A 16,494-nucleotide genomic window follows, 5' to 3' on the forward strand; every position below is an offset into this window, starting at 1 on the left:
GATCTCAGGCTGGAGTGCAATGGTGTGATCTCAGCTCAGTGCAACTTCTGCCTCCCAGGTTCCAATGATTCTCGTGCCTCAGCTTCCTGAATAGCTGGGATTACAGGCGCATGTCACCATACCTGGCTAATTTTTTGTATTGTTTGTAGAGACAGGGTCTGGCTATGTTGCCCAGGCTGGTCTGCAACTCAAGCGATGCCCCCCCACCTCAGCCTTCCATAGTGCCAGGTTTACAGGCATGAGCCACCACACCTGGCCTGATCCAATTATTGGTAGAAATATGTCTAGGGGCCAAATGGCACCCAAAGCTGCCTTCCCAAGAGAATGCCATGCTGAACATTCAGCCCCAAGGGACCTTCTGCCACCATCCGAGCCCTCCTTAGGGAGATAAAATGTATTGCGGGAAAAGTGTGGATAGATATTTCTAGCTGTGTTCTGGGAGTGAAACAATATCTACAGGAATATACTTCACCTTCTCAAAAATCCTCAGGGGCAAGATGTTCTTTAAATAGTTCTGTTTCCCTCTCCTATTTAGCGTGTGGAATCATGATTTGCTAGTCTTTAACAGAGATGTTTGGTTCTCATGCAAGTTAAAAAAGAATAAGGAAAAGAACGTGATTTTCAGCCAAGTCATAATATATTTCAGCTGGGAAAGAATCCACACATCATAATCCACATGTCTCAGTCTATAAGTGGAAAAGCTCAGGTCTGGAGAGGTTCAGGAGTCATGGATCTAGTTAGTGGCAGAGACTTATGGACATCTGGGCTGATAGATGTCAGGTACCCTTCCTCTCTCAGGAATACTGCGCCTCCTCTCCCCACTCCAGCAGTATGACTGTGGTGGGCTCCCACCCTGAAGGTCTTAACTCACTCCTACCCTATCCCAGAGGTGGCTACACTCTAGCCCTGGTGATCAGTCTTAGCCACCAGCCACCTTCCTGGCCACAGCAACTGGTTCAAGGTGAGCAGGTGCCCAAACTAGAGCCAGTCTGTGTCCGTCCTGGGATTTTTCATGCCAAAGCTTGAAAGGAGAGTCCTCTGCTCATCCTTTCCTCTTGAATCATGACTCCAGAGCTGTCATCAGCCATGTCCCTAGTCATGTGGAACAGCCTGGCGTGACCGTGACCCTCAGAAAGCGACAAGATGCAAGGCGGAGCCCGGGAATCCTAGCAGCACCCACACCCCACTGCTCCCCATCCAGCTCCACGGCCCCCACCTCACAGCATGGTCCCATTAAATCCCACTGGTGTTTAAGCCACTTAAAATTGGGTTTCTGTCACTACCAAAAGAATCCTGACTGAATGCAGATTCCAGTTCAGAACCTAGGTCTCTGGACCCCAAGTACAGTGGTCACACCATATATCTGTAGGCCCGTGTAGTTTTCAAAATACATCTTTCAAGGGGGATAACTCTGAGAAATTCCAATATCATCAATATCATGTGGGAGAAGAATATGTTTCCAATGTAAAATTCTTTTTCTTTTTCTTTTCTTTTTTTTTTTTTTTTTTTTTGAGACAGAGTCTCACTCTGTCGCTCTGTCAGGCTGGAATGCAATGGCGTGATCTTGGCTCACCGTAACCTCCACCTCCCTGGTTCTAGCTATTCCCCTGCCTCAGCCTCCCAAGTAACTGGGATTACAGGTGCATGCAACCACGCCCGGCTAATTTTTTTGTATTTTTAGTCGATACGGTGTTTCACCATGTTGGCCAGACTAGTCTCAAACTCCTGACCTTAGGCAATCCACCTGTCTCTGTCTCCCAAAGTGCTGGGATTACACGCATGAGCCACTGTGCCCAGCCTCTCAATGTAAAATTCTTCTATCAACCCCTCACTCTCTTTCTAAGCACTCCTTTGTTTCCCTGTAGTTCTGTCCTTTTTTTTTTTTTTTGATACAACTGGAGGAAGATGGCTAAGACTGATCACCAGGGCTATGCTATAGCCGTTAGGGAATAATAGGTTTTAACATCTATGCCAAACACATAAATCTCCCTTTTAACTAAAAGGGTATTTTCTAAACCCAGCACAGACGAATCAGAACATGAATTTTGTGACTTCTGAATCTGGAATAATACCAGAGATGCTTAAGATTACAAATCAAGTATTCTTGGAGAGATTCAAGAAATGTCATATCCATAGCTGAAGGACTGGAAGATAAAGGAATTCACAGAAAATAAAATAAGTAAGAAATGTAAATGACCAAAGAAAAGACAAGAGGCATAGGTCCAGGAGGCCCAACATCTGACTAATAGGTGGCTCAAATACAGGGAACACAAAATAAAGAGAATAAATCATTAAAGAAATAATACAATTGACTGGGCACAGTGGCTCATGCCTGTAATCCCATATGGATTGGAGACTATTATTCTAAGTGAAGTAACTCAGGAATGGAAAACCAAACATTGTATGTTCTCACTCATAAGTGGGAGCTAAGCTGTGAGGATACAAAGGCATAAAAATGATACAGTGGATTTTGGGGACTCAGGGGGAAAGGGTGGGAAGGGGGTAAGGAATAAAAGACCACAAATTGGGTTCACTGTATACTGCTTAAGTGATAGGTGCACCAAAATCCCACAAATCACCACTAAAGAACTTACTCATGTAAGCAAATACCACCTGTTCCCCAAAAACCTATGGAAATAAAAAGGTTTTGAAAAAAAGAACAAAAATAATAAATTATTCCAAAGACAAAATAGAATTGATATTGCTATTCTGAGGTTGTTTGTGTGTACATTGTATATTGAGTAATTATGTTAGTCTTGTTGGGAATGTAATTTTACGTTTTGGAGAAAAATATAGCTAAGAAAGATAAGGTTAAGTAAAAACTCCATGCTTGTGATTTTGAAGTGGAAGCATCAGTATGAACTCACGCTATTTTTTATCTCAAAAAGTAAATATTTCCTAGCTCTCTACATTGAATAGGTCTAAACATTATAACCAACTCAGTAGCAACAAGCACCCCTATCATCTAGACTGTGATAGCTAAATACCATTTTCTACTAAGAACTGGGATTCCTTCGAGAAATGACTGAATTCAAGGTTCGCAGGGGTATCCAATCTTTTGGCTTTCTTGGGCCACACTGGAAGAAGAATAATTGTCTTGGGCTACACATAAAATACACAAATAGTAACAATAGTTGATGAGCTTTAAAAAAAATGCAAAAGAATCTCATAATGTTTTAAAAAACTCTATGAATTTGTATTGAGCCACACTCAAAGCCATCCTGGGCCACCATGACAAGCTTGTTCTAGGAAAAGAAACGTACAAAATGTACATAGATTTAAGTTCAAAAATGCATATATATATATGTATATATATATGCACTTTTTTTTTGAGACAGAGTCTCACTCCATTACCCAGTCTGGAGTGCAGTGGCACAATCTTGGCTCATGGCAGCCTTCACCTCTTGGGTTCAAGCAATTCTCCTGCCTCAGCCTCCTGAGTAGCTGGGACTGACTACAGGTGTGTGCAACCATGCTCGACTAATTTTTGTATTATTTTAGTAGAGATGAGGTTTCACCCTGTTGGCCAGGCTGGTCTCGAATTTCTGGCCTCAAGTGATCCTTCCGCCTTGGCCTCCCAAAGTGCTGGCATTAGAGGCATGAGCCACCATGCCCAGCCCCAGAAATGTATAATAATTTTTTAAAGCTTCTTATTATTTACTGTTGGAAGATGCTAGACAGGGATAAATAGGTGTAGCATAAAAGACTTTCAGGGCAGTGAAACTACTTTGTATGATACAATAATGGTGGATACATGTTATTGTACATTTTCCCAAACCCATAGAATATACAACAACAGTGAACCCTAATGCAAACTACGGACTCTGGGTGATAGTGATGTGTCATTGTTGGTTCATCAGTTGTAACAAATGTACCACTCTGAGGCAGCATGTGGATAATGGGGAGGCTATGCAGGTGTGTGTGTTGGAGGTATATAGAAAATCTGTCCCTTTTTCTCAATTTTGCTATGAACATAAAACCGCTCTTTTAAAAAAAAGATTTATTAGAAAGAGAGAGAATAAGAATAGGAAGGAGAAGACACCTGTAAATTTAACAAGACTTCAGAGACACGTCTCCCATCAAGCAATTGCAAAACATGGCCCTTACTTACTCCCAATTTGAGCAAATTAACTATAAAAAAAATTATGAAACAAAGAAAATGTGAACACTGACTAGATATGAGATTCAATTAAATAATATTCAGGTAGGATAATATGGTTTTGTTTAAAAAAAAAACCCTCCTGCAGAGATACATACAGAAATATTTGCAGATGAAATGATATATTTTGAATTTGCTTCACAGTAATCCAGGGTTGGAGACGTGCATAGGGTTACAGATGAAACTAAATTGGCCTTGGCCATGATTTGATAAAAACTGTTCAAGTTGAATGATGGTTACATGGGAATTAATTATGCTTTCTCACTGCTTTTGCAAATGTTGAAATTATCTATGATAAAAATTGACTTTTTAACAAAGTTATGCAAATTTTGCAAGTACTCTGATATATACCTATGTTTGTCTCAATATTAAAATGTAACTTTTTTTCTTTGAGTTGGAGTCTCGCTCTGTCCTCCAGGCTAGAGTGCAGTGGCGTGATCTTCGCTCACTGCAAACTTTGCCTCTTGGGCTCAACTCATTCTCTTGCCTCAGCCTCCTGAGTAGCTGCGATTACAGGTGTGCACTGCCACGCCTCACTGATTTGTATTTTTAGTAGAGATGGGGTTTCACCATGTTGGCCAGGCTGGTCTCGAACTCCTGACCTCAGGTAATTCACCTGCCTTGGCCTCCCAAAGTGCTGGAATTACAGGTGTGAGCCACCATGCCCAGCCATTAAAATGTAACTTTTATAGCAAAAATCTTTAATAAAAACATGGGCACTCCAGAAAGAAGTGTGTTTATTTCGAGGATTTATATTCCCAAGAAGTGACATTGTTTGCCCAGTGCAGAGGCTGATTCATGGCCCCCAAAAATATCTACATTCTAATTCTCTAAGCCTGTGAATTTTACTTTGTGTGGCAAAAGGGACTTTGCAGATGTTATTAAGGACTTTGAGATGGAAAGATTATCCTTGATTACCTGCACGGGCCCAGTATAATCACAACTGTCCTTATAAGAAGAGGAGCTTTGGAAGAAGGGAGCGTTGACTACGGAAGAGGGAAAAGGTGATGTGATAACGGAAGCAGGGGAGAACGACAGCGTGGTGGGGGCCATGAACCAAGGCATGAGGACAGCCTCCCAAAGCTGGAAAGGGCAAGGAAACAGATTCTCTCCTGGGGCCTCCAGAAGGAACCAGTCCTGGCAACACCTTGTTTGAGCCCCATAAGACCCGTTTCAGGCTACTGGCCTCCAGAGCTGTAAGGCAAAAAAAGAAATAGAAATTGACATAAGGTAAGACATCAAACCTGTGTTGTTTTAAGCCACCAAGTTTATAGTAATGTGTTGTGGCAGCCATCGCACATTAATGCACCCAGTTTGCAGATCTCAGGGGTACTGGAGACTACTGTCTCTGGCTGTATCCAGCTCTTTGCCTGGAAAATGAGGTTCCCACCACCTGAGACCTTAGTATTGTGAGAATTGCCTAAAGCACCTTGTCCAGGTCATCGTTCAATAAACGTTTGTGCCGTCTTGCTGTCTAGATTTCTCCCTTCTACCTTTCTCTCCGTACTCAATCTGTAGTTGCGACGTAACAGAAAACGTCCTAGAAAAAAGAACTTCGCCTTCAAGCTTTGGGTTACAAATTAAAGAGAGAAGAAAAACAATGCTAACGGTCAAGGTCTTCGAGGTATTTGTTAATGTAAGTATGTCATTATTATCTTAGAGCTAACCTTGATGGCAGTATCACTTCTTACTAATGTCAAAGGGGCAACATTTTTTAAAACCTGTTTTTCTACTAGGGTGCTTGCATGGATCTTTCTTTTCTAGTCAGTCTCTGCTTGTCCATCATGGATATTTTAAAATCTAGATTATTATCAGACAAATAAATTCAACTTAATAATCAGTATTCTGTCAGACAGAAGTGAAAATTCCAAAGTAATAAAATTACGCTGAACTGGAAAACGTAGGAAGGTCTTTTTAATTTTATCCATTCTGTAGAGGTGTCTCCTGTTTGTTTGTTTGTTTTCTGAGACAGAGTCTTGCTCTGTTGCCCAGGCTGGAGTGCAGTGGCGCAATCTTGGCTCACTGCAAGCTCTGCCTTCTGGGTTCACACCATTCTCCTCCCTCAGCCTCCTGAGTAGCTGGGACTACAGGTGCCCGTCACCACGCCCGGCTAATATTTTTGTATTTTTAGTAGAGACGGGGTTTCACCATGTTAGCCAGGATGGTCTCGATCTCCTGACCTTGTGATCCACCCGCCTTGGCCTCCCAAAGTGCTGGGATTACAGGCTTGAGCCACCGCGCCCGGCCAGGTATCTCCTGGTTTTATTTGCATCTCCCTGATGACTAATGACTTGGAGCGCTTTCTCATGTGCATATTGACTATTCACCTACCTTTCTTTATAAAGTATCTGTTCAAGTCTATGGCCAATTTTTTAATTGGGTTATTTGTCTTTTTATTATTGATGTATATATTCTTGGTATAAATTCCTTAGTAGATATATAATTTTTAACTTTTATTTCTTTCCAACTTGTGGCTTGCCTATTCATTTTCTTAGTAATCTCTTTCAATAAACAGAAGTTTTAAATTTCAGCCAAATGTAATTTATCAATATATCCATTTCTACAGTTTGTAAAGCTGCTGGGATGATGATTGGGATTGCAGCAAACATGATCAATTTGGGGCCATTCAACATCTTAATAATACTGAATTTTTCAAACCATAAGCTGGTATCTCTCTCCATATTTTAAGTCTTATTGCATCTCAGTAACATTTTGCAGGTTTTACTCTGGCACATATTTTGTTAATTTTAGTCCTATATATTTTATAATTTTTGACACTAACAGAAAACATTTATCATAGTATCAAAAAAGCATAAATTACACTTAAAAATAATGTGTATTCTGCAACTGTTGAATATAGTAATTCTATCCAAGGCAACTAGATCTAGATGACAGATAGTCGTATCGCTACTGGCAGCAAATTTCATATGGGTCTGCAGCAACCTCAATCCTTGCCTCCTCAGAAGGAAGAATTCAACTAAGGGGCGCAAGGCAGGAAAAGAGATGGAAGCAAGTTTTAGAGCAGGAGTGAGAGCTTATTAGAAAGCTTTAGAGCAGGAACGAAAGAAAATGAAGTACACATGGAAGGGGGCCAAGCGGGCACCTGGGGAGATGAAGTGCACGGCTGGACCATTTGACTCGGGGCTTCATACGTGGGCCTGCTTCCGGGGTCTTGCATTCCTTCTCCCCTGATTCCTCCCTGGGGGTGGGCTGTCCACATGACATGCTTGAGCCCACACGCCCAACTTCTGAGATCCTATCAGGAAGCTGCTGACCGGTTTTAGGTGTTTTCTATCTATTGGGAGCCTGCCTTTCCCTGGTGCCACCTGGGACCAATTATGACTTTAGAGAGATAGTTAACAACAGCCTAACCATCACTTGATGGTGGCCCGATACTCCCCGTGTATGTGTGGGCGGAGCCCTCTCCTGCCTTGCTCATACCTGACTAGCTACCCATTGTAACAGTATTAGTCTGCTCGCTCTGCCCAACTAGCCCAAACTCCCACAGAATAGGTGTCTTAACAGAAATATGGCCAGGCATGGTGGCTCACGCCTGTAATCCCAGAACTTTGGGAGGCCAAGGCAGGCATATCTCCTGAGGTCAGGAGTTCGAGACCAGCATGGCCAACGTGATGAAATCCCCCGTCTCTACTAAAAATACAAAATTAGCCAGGCATGGTGGTGCATGCCTGTAATCTCAACTACTTGGGAGGCTGAGGCAGGAGAATTACTTGAACCCAGGAGGCAGAGGTGGGAGTAAGCCAAGATCAAGTCACTGCACTCCAGCCTGGACAACGGAGCAAGACTCTGTCTCAAAAAAAAAAGAAAAGAAAAGAAAAGAAAAAAGAAAAGAAAAAAAAAATCCAGAAATGTATTTCCTCACAATTCTGGAGGCTAGAAGTCCAAGATCAAGGTATAAGTGGCCTGGTTTCATTCTAAGGCCCCTTGCAATAGTCAATGGCCATCTCCTCCCTATGTCTTCACATCTTCTTTCGGTGCTATCCCAACCTCCTCTTCTTATGAAGATACCAGTCATCTTGAATTAAAACCCATTGTCATGGCTTTTTAACCTAATTATCTTTCTGAAGATCCTATCTCCAAATACAGTCACATTCTGAGATACTGAGGGTAAAGGCTTCAACTTAGGAATTTGGGGGAGCACAATTCAGCCCAGAATAGTGGTGTTATTTGCACAGTGTTGTACACACCTGGGAGGCACGTGTACAGCAGTGTACACAGAAACATCTGGAAGTACACAGGTGGGTGCATGGTGTGGGGGATGTCTGTGATATTTTGATATAAGAAACATATAGAGTCATGTGTCACTTCACGACGGGGATACATTGTGAGAACTGCATCGTTAGGTGATTTCGTTATTGTGTGAACACCAGAGAGTATAACTTATACGAATCTAGAGGGCACAGCCTACCACACACCTCGGCTGTATGGCCTAGCCTATTGTCCCCAGGCTATAAACCTATTGTTACTATGCTGAATACTTTAGGCAATTATAACACAATGGTAAGGATTTATGATAGTATTATGATATTATTAGTGTTAGATATAAACATATCTAAACATACAAAAGATACAGTAAAAAAAAAAACAAAAAAAAATAAAAAAAAAAATAGTACATCTGTATAGGGTCCTTACCTGAATGACTCCTGTAGGCCTGGAAGTTGCCCTGCATGAGGCAGGGAGTGGAGAGTGAATGCAAAAGCCTAGGACATTACTGGATACTACTGTAGACTTTACAAACACCACACTTAGCGTATACTAAATTTATTTATAAAATAAAGTAAATGTGCAATGATGTTATGTTGGCTACAGCGTCACTAAGTGATAGGAATTTTTCAGCTCTATGATAATCTTATGTGACCACTGTCATATATGTGGTCCATTGTTGAGCAAAATGGCATTATGCAGTACATGACTGCACTTGTTTAGAGGCAGGGAGTGGAGAGTGAATGCAAAAGCCTAGGACATTACTGGATACTACTGTAGACTTTACAAACACCACATTTAGCGTATACTAAATTTATTTATAAAATAAAGTAAATGTGCAATGATATTATGTTGGCTACAGCGTCACTAAGTGATAGGAATTTTTCAGCTCTATGATAATCTTATGTGACCACTGTTCTCTATGGAGTTGGTCATTGATGGAAGCATTATTAGTCAGCATTTGACTGTATTTGATCTTTGTCCCTGGTAGCACAGAACTCGTAAAACTTGCAATATCTGAGTAATGGAGTAAGAGGAGTGTCTTCTGTTATTCAGCATAAGCCACTTTCAACTCTACCTGAGTTTATGCTAATGAGGTGGGGGCTGGTTGTCAGAGGAACCCACCATATATTAGAGGGTTGCAACGTTCCCTCCCACCCTGGAAAGGGGAGAGAGGCTGGGGATTGAGTTCATTCACTGAGAGCCAGTGATTTCATCAATGCTGCCCACATAATGGAATATAATAATCTAGATGGCATAGCACATGATAAAACCCTACAAAAACCCTCCTCAAGGGGGTTCAGAGAACTTCCAAGTTGCTGAACACATTGAGGTGCTGGGAGGGTGTGCACCTGGATCAAGCGTGGAAAAATCCGTGCCCCTTCCCATATCCTGCCCATGTGTCTCTTCCACGTGGCTGTTCCTGAGTTGTATTCTTTTATGACAAACCAGTTATTTAGTAAGTGAACTGTTTGTCCTGAGTTCTGTGTATGAGCCATTCTAGCAAATGACATAGTGTCGGGATTGAGTTACATTGTAGGACACCCAGCCAGTGTCTGCCAAGAATAGCAAATTGCTTGGTATGGACAAGCCCACACGTCTGGTGTCAGAAGTGTAGGGCGTAGCGGGACCAGGGGTTTTGTTTTCCTGTTCAAGTGGATCTTTCGCCCCTGCCTTTGGAAACACAAGAGCCTCATTCCTCCCCTTCCGGTCAACTGAACTACCCTCAAAGTGCTCCCCAAGGAATGCCTCAGGCATGGCAAGCCTCAGCAAAACCAGCAGAGGGGCTCAAGTTATCTGGGTGGACTGTCTACACTGTCAATACCCAGCTTTATTCTGACAGTGTGGACCTGAATCAAGAACACAAGAAAGCTGGGCGTATTGGAGGGAAAGGCCCCATAAGCTGTATGTTTTGGCCTCCTAATTCTCAAAGGCTAAATTCTAGGGTTCCTGTCACCTGTGGTCCTGCTCATTCCAGATGTTCAGAATGTTCCTCTTGTTCGTGTCTGAGGATCTTAGAAGAGGGTGTAGAATTTGGAGTCAAGCCCTACAGAAACCCAGCAGAATCTGCGTCACGTGTGGTATCAGCCAAGAGCTGAGTGGACTCTATTTCCCAAGAGCTCGAACCACATGGGGTCGTGGCCCAGATAAACAGCCTTTTGAGTTTGAACAAATGCAGCCAGCTGGTTGGTTCTTGGGGGCTTAGATATAAGCGGAGAGGTGCACTCTGTTGGGGCAGGGGGGCTCTCTTTTGGTTTTAATTAACTGGCTATGAGTACATGACAGAGGTTTTTACAAGTTCATGGCTGACATCATTCAATTTCTGCCCTCAGATTTTGAATCTAAGCCAGCAGTTCAGTGGTTGCTCAACAGCATCAAGAATTGCTTAAATATAAGTCAAGGGCACTGTCAGGCTTACATTTTGATTCTTTTAACTTTTCAAGTATTTAGGGCAAAAAGTGATTGTCTTTCCATTCCTACTGGGCATTTTCTAAGGGGCCCTGGGTGTCTATTTCTTGCCCAGCTCACTGTCCTTACACAGAGGGGCATCCTAGGGCTGCCCTGGAAAGCCGCTCTCCCGCCTCTCTGCTCTGTTTGCTTTGGAGTTTTATCAAGGAGCGGCAGGATGGGAGGCTCTGCTGGATGCTGGTGATGTGAGGCACAGCCCCCTGACCTTTCTTCCAGCCAAATAGCTCTGATAAGTGGGCAGACCTTGAGCCTAGAGACCCACAGACACACTTGGACGATTCCTGCAGAAATCAGTGGGGCAGTCTCCTCCCAGGGGCTCGGTGCCTGGCTCCAGAGGCAAGGCTGCTGGCCCGGACGCTGACTGTCCAGTGCCACAGACATGGCCAACAGGACCAACGCCTCTGCCCCATACTACAGCTATGAATACTACCTGGACTATCTGGACCTCATTCTCGTAGACGAGAAGAAGCTGAAAGCCCACAAACGTAAGTCTAAACTAGGGAAGCTGGTCCAACAGAGGCTGGATGCCAGCCCAAATGACTGGCCACTCCCGGCTTTCTCTGCATTCACTTATTAACTCCAGTAGATATCACGGGAAAGCAGCAATGTGGCTAGTTCACTTATAGATATAAATGAATGGCGCCGGAAGAGAAATTGTATCTGTTAACTTCTGTAATAAGCTTGGAATTAACCTACTAAGTCACGAAGACACTTTGGAAGCAGAATTTTTATTTTTATTTTATTTTATTTTGGAGATAGGGTCTAGCTCTGTTGCTTAGGCTGGAGTGCAGTGGCGTGACCATAGCTCACTGCAGCCTTGACTGCCCTGGGTCAAGTAATCCTCCTACCTCAGCCTCCCAAGTAACTGAGACTACAGGCACATGCCACAACACCTGGTTAATTTTGTGTATTTTTTATAGAGACATGTTATGTTTCCCAGGCTGGTCTGGAACTCCTGGCCTCAAGTGATCCCCCCATCTCGGCTTCCCAAAGTGCTGGGATTACAGGTGTGAGCCACTGCACCTGGCCAGAATATTCTTTTAAAGACAGATTTCTTGTTTAATTTGTTTGGGGCTCCAATAAGCTGAGCGAGTTTCCTCAAATTAAAGATTTGCCTTTTCCATTGTCTGTATTTAGATTTGGGACAGTTATTCTCTCCATCCCTAAGATGCAGGATTTAATAATTGTTACTAAAATGCCAACATACATTGAATCGTCATGGTCTCAGCAAGGACAAACCAGCATGACTTTGCTTCTTTTTGCTCATCTGCCCTCGGGTTCCTTATCTCTTGGCTAACATGGCATGTGTGGACAATCTTCTCTGAGGAGTCCAGCTACTCGATCACAATGACAAGTTAGATGAGGAAGTGAGCATGAGAAACAAAACAAAAACAAAGCCTGGGAAGACTGGATCTCAGCCCTGGAAACTCATGCATTACCTATCCCATAGGAAGTCTTGGCTTCCTTGGGTTTTCACTCACTATAATCACATACAGTCTGTCAAACAGTAAATGCAGGGCTGGGTGCCGTTGCTCACACCTGTAATCCCACCAACTAGGGAGGATGACTTTAGGTCAGGAGTTCGAGGCCAGCCCGGGCAACACAGTGAGACCCCCCCCCCATCTCCACACACACACACAGAAAAAGTAAACACAGGTCAGGCACGGTGGCTCATGCTGGTAATCCCAGCTCTTTGGGAGGCCGAGGCGGGTGGATCACTTGAGGTCAGGAGTTTGAGACCAGCCTGGCCAACATGGTGAAACCCTATCTCTACTAAAAACACAAAAATTAGCTGGGTGTGTTGACACATGCCTGTAATCCCAGCTACTTGGGAGACTGAGGCACAAGAATCCCTTGAACCCAGGAGGCGGAGGTTGCAGTGAGATGAGGTCATACCACTGCATTCCAACCTGGGCAACAGAGCAAGACTCCGTCTCAAATAATGATAATAATAATAATAATAATGTTTTTGCTTCAAAAGTATCTTCATTTCTTAGGAGGTGAATTCCAAATTTATGACAGAAGATAACAGACACCATTTCACCTCCAAGCCCCTCAGGGTGTCAGGGGTCCTTGACACCCACAGAGAGAGATACTTCTTGGGGTCTTTTTAATTCTTATTTGTGTCACAGTATCCCAGTCTTTATGTTTTATTTGAATGTAATTTCTATTTTCCCTAGAAGAGAAGTTTGGGGCTAGACAAAACTCCCCCTACCCCCCACAACACACATAAGAATGTTTAAACTCCAAATAGGTGGTTGTTGAGTTTTTTTCTAGGGAACCCACCAGGAGGCAGGGGCTAAGCAGAGGCCAGGCACGTGGACTGCTGAGCTAGTCGGGTGGATTCACGTCTTGGCTCTGCCATGTCCGGGCCGTGTTCCCCTGGGCAGGTCCGTTACCCAGGCTAGCCAGATTCAAGCAGAGAGAATGAGAGCCCCATCTCAATGGGAGAACTGTTGAAAATATGAGGTGGTCTTTAATTCACCATAAACAAGAAAAATGTGGCAGATGGTAATATGTGCTCCATACAGAAAAATAAAACTGGACTGGGCACGGTGGCTCATGCCTGTAATCCCAGCATTTTGGGAGACCAAGGTGGGTGGATCACGCCTGAGGTCAGGAGTTCGAGACCAGCCTGGCCAACATGGTGAAACCTCATCTCTACTAAAAATATAAAAACTTAGCTGGGCATGGTGGTAGGTGCCTGTAATTCCATCTACTTGGGAAGCTGAGGCAGGAGAATTGCTTGAACCTGGGAGGCAGAGGCTACAGTGAGCTGAGATTGCATCATTGCACTCCAGCCCGGGCAACAAGAGCAAAAGTCTGTCTCAAAAAATTAAAAAATAAAACTAGAGGGGGCAGCTAGGGAGAGCAGGGACGCAAGGAAAGATTGCCACTGTGAACAGGGCACCAGTGAAGGCCTCCCCAGGGTCCCTGGGAGGAGGTGAGCCATCACGATGGCACCTGGAGGAGGTCTCAGAAGAAGCCTCCCATGCAGCAGGAACAGCAGGGCAAGGACTCCGGGGCAGGTGAGCACCTGGCATTTTCAAGGAACAACAAAGAAGCTGCAGTGACTCTCCCTTCCTCTCCCTTCCCTTCCCTTCCCTTCCCTTCTTCCTTCTTTTTGTTTGTTTTGTTGAGATGGAGTCTATCTCTGTTGCCCAGGCTGGACTGCAATGGTGCGATCTCGGCTCACTGCAACCTCCACTTTCTGGGTTCGAGCGATTCTCCTGCCTCAGCCTCCTGAGTAGCTGGGATTACAGGTGCCTGCCACCACACCAGCTAAGTTTTGCATTTTTAGTAGAGACAGGGTTTCACAGTGTTGGCCAGGCTGGTCTTGAACTCCTGACATTGTGATCTGCCTGCCTTGGCCTCCCAAAGTGCTGGGATTACAAGCATGAGCCACCATGCCCAGCCAACTCTTTTCTTATAGTTTTAGAAACTGTTCTGGAAATATCTTTTTTCTTTTAAAATGGAAATGAGTTTATTATTTCATCATTTAATGCAATTTATCAGTCAATAAGGAAAAGAACAAAAGAGTATAGGCAAGGGTATGAAAAGACAGTAGCCACAGGGAAAACTCAAATGACCCACAGACAGAAAAAATGTCCAGCTTCACAAGTGGCCTGGGAAATGCATGGGGAGAGAGCCATGAGAGAGCACTCCACAACCACGGGATTAGCAAACGTTGCAGGATGGATATTCAGCCAGGGCAACATAGGAAGACCCCGTCTCCACAAATGAATGAATGAATGAACGAATGAATGAACAATTAGCTGGGTGTGGTGGCACGTGCCTGTGGTCCCAGCTATACAGGAAGCTGAGGCGGGAGGATTGCTTGAGCCTAGGAAGTCGAGGCTGCCTTGCAAACCTAGCTAGTGGCACTGGCTCTTTCCCCGCCTCATAGCTTCACCACTCACTCTTAAATTTGAAGAAATATCTCAGTCACTTTAGTTACCAAAGCAAATGTCCAGTCCCATGAAATACATTTTTAAAATGTTTAAACACAAACCATCCTTGAATTCCACTCAAAGTTAGAGCTTCCTATTTCCCCAGCATGGATGCTTTTCCTTTATTTGCTCTGCCAGCTCCTTTCTCTGTTCTCAGACCAACCCCACCTGGAGTTGCTCCACTATTCCTTTAGCCTGCTCCGGGCTCTGAGCCTACCCTCCCCTGAGGCCCTCTAATGTGTCTTGCACTGCACACAGCTTTCCCTCTGACACCAGGATGGCAGCCCCCTGTCTACTCTGCTGCCACCAACAGCTAAGCCTCTTGCTCTGGAGACTGTCTGGAGCACACGCCAGACTCTAGCCTGACTCAAGGTCAGGGAAGTGCCTCTGATATGGTTTAGGTCTGTATTCCCACTCAAATCTCATGTCAAATTGCAAACCCCAATGTTGGGGGTGGGGTCTGGTGGGAGGCAGTTGGATCATGAGGGCAGATCTCCTCCTTGATGCTGCTCTTGTGATAGTGAGTTGCTGCTTATGAGATTTGGTTGTTTAAACATGTGTGACGCCCCCCACCACTTCCTCCTGCTCTGGCCATGTGAAGATGTGCCTGCTTCCCCTTTGCCTTCTGCCATGACTGCAACTTTCCTGAGGACTCCTCAGCCATGCTTCCTGTACAGCCTGCAGAACTGTGAGCCAGTTAAGCCTCTTTTTTTCATAAATTACCCAGTCTCAGGTATTTCTTTCTTTATAGCAGTGCAAGAATGAACTAATGCAGCTTCCCGCCCTCTCCAACAGAGTAAGAGTTGTGGGAGACTCCACATACTGTTCTATCATCTCTTAAAAAAAAATTATTCAGAGCCAAGCATCATGAAATCAAACTTTAAGTAGTTGGCACCTGCCTTAGTCTGCTCAAGCCAATGTAACAAAATACCATAGACTGGGTGGTTTAAAAAACAGAAATTTATTTTCATACAGTTATAGAGGCTGGAAGTCCAAGATCAAGATGACAGCAGATTCAGAGTCTGGTGAGAGCTCCCTTCCTGGCTTGAAAATAGATGGCCACCTTCTTGCTGTGTCCTCTCATGGCCTTTCCTCAGTGGGCACAGTGGGTGGTGCAAATGCATTCTGTGTCTTGTCCTCTTCTTAGAAGGACACTAATCCCATCATGGGAGCACCACTCTTATAATGTCATCTAAATTTCATTAGATGAGGACCCACCTCCAAATACTGTCACAGTGGGGATTAGGGATTCAACATATGAATTTGGGGGGGGACACAACATTCTGACAGTAACACCGTCTTTGGATTGGTTTTCAGTCTTGGATTTCAGCTAAAGCAGCCAGAGAGAGTCTACTATTAATATTAGATAGATAGATAGAGAGAGAGAGATACAGGATCTCACTGTATTGTTTTGTACTCTGTTCCTATTGACCTCATAATATTTTGTTTTCCCATGTCATTAAATATTCTTTCACAAAAACTTTGCATGGTGTTATAGAAATTCGTATCTTTGAACGTACAGGGTGTTTCCAGGATTTTGCTATGGTAAATAATGGCCTTGGTGAGAGGGAAACTTCTTCCACTGTTGTGTGTTAAGTGAAGCTGTTCTGTGTACTTTTGTTTTCAGTATTAGAATTCAGATAAGTTTACTGAAAAAAAAAAATCTAAAACAGACAAAAGCAAAATTCTGTG

General features: G+C 43.8%; 1 protein-coding gene across 2 annotated transcripts in view; it reads left to right on the plus strand.

Annotated features, from left to right (window-relative positions):
* The first annotated feature begins 3,893 nt into the window (after window positions 1-3,893).
* Window positions 3,894-16,494, plus strand: part of MRAP (melanocortin 2 receptor accessory protein) — a 26,130-nt gene continuing 13,529 nt past the window's right edge. The window contains exons 1-3 of one of the 2 annotated variants that reach the window (XM_011960129.1): window positions 3,894-3,930; window positions 5,024-5,163; window positions 11,222-11,337. In XM_011960129.1, coding sequence (XP_011815519.1) covers window positions 11,232-11,337 — 106 coding nt within the window. In that variant the 5' untranslated portion in view covers window positions 3,894-3,930; window positions 5,024-5,163; window positions 11,222-11,231. The remainder of the gene's footprint in view (window positions 3,931-5,023; window positions 5,164-11,221; window positions 11,338-16,494) is intronic. The other variant, XM_011960130.1, reaches the window with a different exon arrangement.

Source organism: Colobus angolensis, unplaced genomic scaffold (assembly GCF_000951035.1).
Source record: "Colobus angolensis palliatus isolate OR3802 unplaced genomic scaffold, Cang.pa_1.0 Scaffold506, whole genome shotgun sequence".
Lineage (NCBI taxonomy): Eukaryota > Metazoa > Chordata > Mammalia > Primates > Cercopithecidae > Colobus > Colobus angolensis.